The sequence below is a fragment of the Frankliniella occidentalis genome, unplaced genomic scaffold, assembly GCF_000697945.3.
Source record: "Frankliniella occidentalis isolate FOCC.00 unplaced genomic scaffold, Focc_3.1 Scaffold19, whole genome shotgun sequence".
Classification (NCBI taxonomy): Eukaryota; Metazoa; Arthropoda; class Insecta; order Thysanoptera; family Thripidae; genus Frankliniella; species Frankliniella occidentalis.
Genome location: NW_026267149.1, coordinates 1682099 through 1689213, shown reverse-complemented (window position 1 = coordinate 1689213; position 7115 = coordinate 1682099). Strand labels below are relative to the sequence as shown.

The following is a 7115-nucleotide window of genomic DNA, read 5'->3' as shown; positions in this document are numbered from 1 at the left end:
AGTTAAGAATGCGTGCCGACGCGCCGGGTGGGTAGGCAGCCAATCGGTCGCCTCAGAACGGTCGGTTGTCTGGGACTCACCTGCACGGAGCGGCCGCTACTGACCACCCAACGACGCACGCTGTCCTCCAAGTTCTCCCAGTTCTTTGCGTTGAAGGTCTGCCACTGTGGCGCCACGTTGATGTAGTAGAAGGTGGCTCGCTGCTGGGCGTCCAGGATGTAGTCCGCCTTGGCGGAGAGGTGGCCGCGCGCCAGGAAGTACGAGCTGGACCCGTCCTTGATGTACTTGTTGCCGAGGCTCGCGTCGCCCAGCAGCTCGCCGACCGTCTTCTTCTGGGCCTTGTTCTTGTACAGGTTGTTGGGGTCGAAGCCCTCGTAGAAGCCAGCGGGCGTGAACTGGGGCCTTTTGCCGCCAGACTCGTGGCCGGCGATAGCGGGGGTCATGTTCATCCGCGAGTACACGGCGTCGAAGGTGACGCTGTTGAAGCAGTTCTCGATCTGGACCGCGAAGCCGCTCGTCGCCTGAAAGCCGATCTCGATCCTGGAGAACTCGCCCGAGTTGCCGCACTTGCCGGCCCTGCGCGCCGAGTTGGCGGCAATGGTCTTGCAGCCCAGTGAGCTCCACTCCACCTTCTGGCCCTTGAACAGGAAGGTCGTGTCCTCCACGCACTCCACCACGGCCTCCTGGAGTTTCTTGTCCAAGTTGAGGTAGTTGCCGCTGCCCGAGCAGACGACGACAACGCGCTCGCCCGACGCCAGCTCGATAGAGTCTGCCTGATCTGGGTCCCGGAAGGTCAGCGCCGCGGTATTGACGTCCTGTTCGCGCAGTAGGATGGGCTCCTGGCTGGGAAACCCCCTCTGTGTGCTGATCGCACACGCTACAATAAAGGGTTCGATCAGTTTGTCGGTCCGCCACGTAGTGCTGGGGGATTGTCGCTCGACCGTTGCCACTTACTCTTGCCACTGGGGCGTTTGGTTGGGGTAGGCACGGTGGGTGCAGTGGGAGGCGCCTCCGTTGCCGGTGTCTCCGTCGCAGGGCTCGGGGGAGGTGTCGGAGGTGTTGGGGGTGTCGGAGGCACTGTCAGAGAGAGAGAGAGAGAGAGTGGTCATAAAAAATATGAGGGGAAAATCAACTTCTAAGGGAGACTGCGCAGAGGGAATGCCCACCTCTGTTTGTGGCGACGGCAATGAACTTCTGCACGGAGCGCTCGGCCAGGTCCACGACGGACTCGACGCCGCCCAAGGTACCATTTCCCTTGCTGCTGCCGGCCAGACCGACCAGCTGGCCGTCGGCGCTGACGAGGGCGCCAGTGCCAGCCGCGCCCGTGGCGCACAGGCCGGGGCCCGCGCAGTACTTGGGCAGCACCAGCCACTCGTCGGCCACCTTCAGGAAGGAGGCGAAGTTCCAGCTGGACACCTGGACGCGCGTGCCGGGAGCGACGCCCTCGGGCCCAACCACGGCGATGGAGCTGGCGGACCTGCGGCGACAAAAGCTCGTCGTGACTGGGCTGCGGCCGGCGGGGCGGAGGGACTACAATGATTGGCGCCGCGTCGGCGTCGCCGGCGGCGACCTACTTGTAGGTGACGGGCTTCTGCAGCTTGAGCACGGCCACGTCCGCGCCATCGGGGTGCAGCAGGACCTCGGACACCTTCACGCTCTCGCCAAAGAGGTTGAAGAAGATGCGGCTGCCGATGCGCACGGAGAGCGCGGAGGCGTTGGCCCTGCGGATCAGAAGGAAAGGGTGCGGATGAGGGCGCTGCTGAGCGTCGCGGGGCGCGGGGCCGAGGGCGCAGGGCGCGACCAGCGGGGCCGCTGCGACTTACCCGCGGAGGATGCTGGCGGAGCAGATGGCGTACTCATCGAAGACCAGGGCGGCCGGGCCGAGGGTGCTCAAACCCTTGCGGACCTCCAACTGAAACGAGATTAGGTGTTGGCCGGTTCAAACAGGACTCAAATGTACCGGCGCTGCGCCAAGCTCTCATTGCACACTTCATCGTCGCAGATACTCTAGAGGTGGCTGCGTACCGAGTAGGAGTGGGCGTCCAGGCCGTTGCTCTTGCCGTGCAAAGCCGTCCCGAAGGGCGAGCCTGAAAAAAAAACAAAAAACGGCAATCAATCGGCGGCGGCGGCGGCTTATCGAAACTGGAACGACGATCTTTTCCTTATTATAAGAACGGGAAACTGAATATCTTTATCAAAACTGGGAACTTTCACCGTCTGGTCGAGGCAACAGCCACAAGGGACTGCCTTAAAAGCACAAGCCGCCCGAAGTCTGAGTACGTACCGGGTGTAACTGAGAATGCGCAGCAGTGTCGCGGGATTGCATACCCGCCAGGGCTGCAGGGGTTATGGCGCCTTACGGGCTAACTGGCTAGGCAAACCCGCAACACTGCTGCGCATTCTCTGTTACAGCCGGTACGTACCTACACTACCACAGGCGCCGTGTTGGGAGACGATAGGCAAGCCCGCCCGAACGGCTGCATGCGGTACAGCGGGTCTGGGCCACCCTGTACCTGTGCGTGCGAGACTCGATGCACCTTCGTTTCACCCCGCCCCCGCCCATTGCCCTCTCACATATTACATCGGCACATCTCACGTATCAATGGAACTTGTGCCAGGTCAGTGTCGGCGGCCGACTGCCTCGGGCGTTGAGGTCATCCTCAACGGTACTTCCTGCTCTCGGTCCCCGACCCCGCAGCCGTGCCTCCCAGCTTACGTCAGCGACTGTTTCGCAGAGGTGGCCAGTAAGGTTAGAGTGGAAGGGAATAAATCCTGTAGAAATCATCTGTGGCGTGCTTCGTTCCTCGATCATCATTACAAAATAAGAATCGCACGTCGCGGCCGCTGGATCAGTGTGTCCGCGCCCTACGCCTCCATGGCGTCGCGTTCTGGGGAATTCCCTTCAGTGCGGCGATCCGTGCCGTGACCTACTTTAAAATGCTTTGTGCATTTCAGTTTTTTCCGGTCCTGTGACCCTAAGTTCGACTCCTGCGAAGTGCCCCTCGGCCCCTCACTTACCCACGGCGGTGGCGACGAGGGCCGCCAAGCAGAGAGCGGTCCACATGTCGTCTGTTGACTGTCCGGTCGAGTGACGTCCCGGGGAGCTCCTCGGCGCGTCTTGTAGTCCTTGGCGCTACCTGCCGCTGGTCCGCTCGGACCGCCGGGACCACCCCCCGCGGCTCTTTCCCTCCTCGTCTCTCTTCAGGGGCGAGCCGTTCCGACGGTGGCTCGTCATCTCTCTCTCTCTCTCTCTCCCTTTCGGCCGCCGGCCGCCGGGGCCGTATTGGCGAGTCCGCGCGCGAAAATGAGATAAGAAGGCGAGTTGTACATTGTCTCAAAGAGTGGGTGCGATTGGGTGGAGAGACGGGCCCGGCTTCTCTGTGTGAGTGAGTGAGAGCGCATGAGAGCGATGGGGGAAAGAGAGGGACCGAGATGGTGCGCGTGTCGAAAGGGGATGCGACGGCGCGCCAGACAAGGACAGAACGGCGCACTAAAGGGAGAGGGTCGTGTGGTATCTGGGACCGATTCTCCGTGTAATGTATTCACCCCTGACCAAGGCTCCCCCCCCCACCACCACCACCACACACACACTCACCCCACGGCTCCACTTGTGGAGCATATTACCAAAGTCCATCCCCCAACAAACAACCCGTGCAAACCGCGGGGGTTCGAGTTCTCGGGAAAATGGTTCGAATGCAGTGTGCAACGTTTTCGAGCGCCGGCACGAGTGTGCACGAGTGTCACGTGTCACGTCGAACTTCGGTCGGTCTTGACTCGACCACCTGACTGTGATTGGCCGACTACAGTAACAAGTGTCCACAGCAAAGAAATAAGTCGGTTTCTAAGAAACAAAGGACTAAGGCGCAGGACATAGTCATGTGCGGTAGGTCGCCTGGAGGCTCCGCGTCCTCGCGGTGCCGCATCCGCTAAGCGAGGAAAGGGCCGCGCCACGCATCAGAAGCTCTTGGCAGATAAGTGTATCATGTGTGTACTTTGCCGAGTGGCATGCGACACGTGTCTGCCAGTGGACCGGCGCTTGTACGCAAATGATAATGTCTCCGAAAAGCGTCGCAAATCAGTATACGACGCGTGCGACATCATACACGAAGAACGCAGCACAGCTTTCATTTGCGCGTTTGGATCTGGCTAATTAAAATTAGCTCCGACAAATTAAGTTTTTGATAATGTGAGTTGTATCTCGGGTTGAAAAGTGACCACATCGTGGTCAAACGTATTTGCCATCGTAAAGTGTTTCGTAGTAAATTATTGGGGCTACTTCAACAAGCAGCATCCTTATAATTTGTTGTTTTATTCCGGTTGCCGATAACAGTGATGGTTGTTTTGCACCTCTCATTGTGTACTACTGTATCATGAACTACTAAGCACCGGTGCCTTTCTCAAGTGCCAATGCCAGGGGACAGCAATCACGTCATAGGAGGGACTGCAGGTGTCTCCAGGCATCAATGTGGGTCCACACTCCAACTCTCTACCAATCATAGTAGGCGTCCTCGCTGATGTCGACGTCGCCGTCAACGTCTACGTCCTCGGACTTCTGCTCGCTGGCCTCCTCGCTGCTGGAGCTGCTGGAAGAGGAGGAAGAGGAGGAGGAAGAAGAGGAGGACTCTTCGCTGGACTCAGCACCCTGGAGGAGCTTCTCCAGGCTGGCGGAGGCCTTCTCGGCGAGCTGGGCGGCAATGGCGAGCTCTGCCTGGGCGGCGGCCCACGGGCCCTCCTTGATGTCGGAGGAGGAAGAGCCGGAAGTCTTGGAGGCCTCGGACGCGCGGATCAGAAGCAGACCCTTCAGGTTGCCGGAGATCTTGCGGCTGGCCTCATTGATCTTGTTTGCGCTGGCGCTGGCGCAGTGCAGGCTCTTGAGAGTCAGCACGTCGGTGAGGGTAGAGTTCTTCTGCTGGGCAACGCTCTTCTCCTGCTGTGGCTTAGCCTGCTGTTGGCTGTTCTTAGACTGCACCTGCAGCTGGGCGCCCCTGTTGCCTCCCTGCTGCTGCTGCTGCTTCTGCTGCTGAGGGGCGTTCCTGTTACCTCCCTGCACCTGCAGTTGCGCGTTCTTGTTTCCTCCCTGCTGCTGCTGGGGGCCGCTCCTGCCATTGGCGTTCACGCTGAGACTGGCTTGCTGAGGGTTCCGGCTGCTGCCCTGCTGCTGCTGCTGGGCGTTCCTGCCGTTGACGTTGACGCTCAGACTGGCTTGCTGAGGGGCGTTCTTGCTGCTGCCCTGCTGCTCCTGCTGGCCGTTCCTGGCGCTGCTGGCGGTCCAGCCGAAGCTGGCACCCCTACCCTGGTTGCCCCGCTGCTGCTGCTGCTGCTGCTGCTGGGTGTTCCTGTTGTTGGAGCTGAACAAGCGTCCAAGGGAAGGCCACCTGTTGGCCAGCTGGTTCTGCTCTTCGCTGCTGGCGCTGCTGCTGTCCTCGGACGAGGACTCGGCGCACACCGCCTACAGAAAACAAAACAATTTTTTATTAAAATGCGTGATAAGTTTTACACAGCCCCAAGACTGTATCTACCATGAGGTAAACCGCCCACCCTCCTCGCCCTTTTCCCTTTATTAACCAGCCCAGGGGTCGCAAACTCGAGCTATCCGCCAAGCCGCGCCTGCATAGGCCACACGCTCTTCGAGCTCTTCGACAAGAGAGTGAGAGAGACAGAGCTAGTCGCGTCGTCCGCCGGCCTGTGTGTCTGTCTTTGTCACTCCTAAAGGCTCTCAGTGAGTGAGACAAAGACAGACACAACCCGAGCGTGGCTCTCGGGAACCTCGGCTCCAGCCGAACGCAAGAGGTGCGCGGCTCTCGGCGAGCCGCGCTACCGGGCTAGGCGAGCCGCGCCTGGCTCGGGAGCCGCGAGTTTGCGACCCCTGAACCAGCCCTTAAATTTCACAATAGGCAGAATGCAATGGGCGGGGGTTAAGCGGGGGTGGATGGGGCGATCGTATCCCCTGTGGTCTCTAGTGAGCCGCCTCAAAGGTAGGCAATTTGGGCCACAAAAAACCTGTATGCAGGCAACCGACAATGCATCGCTACCGGACCTCATTAATCCGCGCCTGACACCATCTTCTTGTTGTTGTTTTTTTTTACAAAAAACACACAAGAGGTAGACTAGCAGAAAAAATGATAACAAAAAGACAGTGTCTCAGACATCTCGTACCAGTTGTCAAGATGATCGCTCTTGACAGCGTCTTGATAGCAAACAGTTTCGTAATCTAATCCACGAATGCATGATTACAATGGTATCCTCTTGTCATTCTAACCAAATTAATATGACGCCAGTCCCACACTTGTTCAGAAAATGCAGACGATCAATCGCCAAAAAAATATCAAACCCTATTCCGGAAAGGGTGGAATGTGATGACCAGATAGTGGTCATATTCTTCCAAACTTGGGGTTCCATTTAGGGGTTTCTCTGACCTGGAAGGCGAGCAGGCCGGCGAGCAGTACAAACGCGAATTTAGCAGCCATTTCGTTCGAAGGCAATTAAAACACTGCGCACTGAGGGCGAGCGTCGAATAAATTTATAGCATTTGCCATCCACACGCCTTGCCGCAAGTGTTCGTACAGCTGTGTTCGAAAACACAGCTGCTTGTTTTGCAGCGGGTCTGGGCCTATGGTGGTACAATCATTCGGACGCAGTTCAGCTGTCTTAAACGTGGCGTGAAGTTTGCACGCAAAACCAGACGGAAAGGAGAGGTGCTTCCTTCAATGTCATGGCCCTAAAGGACTATAAGAGAACGCACTTTCGTAGTTTGACCAAGTTTGCCTATCCTCGCTGCCCACGGCTCCTTCTGGCCCCGTGCGAGTAGGCAACCAGCCTGCACGTGTGCATGCGGTACGGTTTAACTACGAAAGTGCGCGGGATGAGTCAGCCACCTAGTGTACATACATATGCACTTATGCAGTCTTTTTACTTTGTGGGTTATGTTTTTATGTACTAAACCCTTTTGCAACAAAGCTATGACGTTTCCCGAAAAGAAAATCGACGTGGTTTTAAGTGTACAGGTGTCTTGTGTTTGCTCTTTGCCTCGGCTGGTCGCGTGTCGCGTCCTCTCGCTCGCGCCCGCGGCCTCGCTCGAGCGTGCGACAGAGACGGGGAGAGAGAGGGCAGGTCGG

General features: G+C 58.2%; 4 protein-coding genes across 10 annotated transcripts in view; 2 read left to right on the top strand and 2 right to left on the bottom strand.

Moving 5' to 3' along the window:
- Window positions 1-7115, top strand: part of LOC113207075 (microtubule-associated protein RP/EB family member 1) — a 389806-nt gene that overhangs the window by 343361 nt on the left and 39330 nt on the right. The window lies entirely within an intron of this gene.
- The window catches only part of LOC113207079 (minor histocompatibility antigen H13), a 12176-nt gene that overhangs the window by 3661 nt on the left and 1400 nt on the right, over window positions 1-7115 (top strand). The window lies entirely within an intron of this gene.
- LOC113207078 (uncharacterized) lies at window positions 107-3182 on the bottom strand (the record flags this gene model as incomplete). The annotated part of the gene is given in 7 exon segments (XM_052264464.1): window positions 107-877; window positions 955-1077; window positions 1167-1477; window positions 1575-1721; window positions 1824-1912; window positions 2026-2087; window positions 3019-3182. Coding segments are annotated over 7 exon segments (1549 nt in total), but the record flags the coding sequence as incomplete, so codon positions are not given.
- LOC113207089 (uncharacterized protein DDB_G0271670) lies at window positions 4291-6580 on the bottom strand. Its single transcript, XM_026423472.2, has 2 exons — window positions 6417-6580; window positions 4291-5449 (listed from the first exon to the last, which is right to left on the bottom strand). The coding sequence occupies exons 1-2, from the start codon at window positions 6465-6467 to the stop codon at window positions 4487-4489; spliced, it is 1014 nt and encodes a 337-aa protein (XP_026279257.2). The 5' UTR covers window positions 6468-6580; the 3' UTR covers window positions 4291-4486.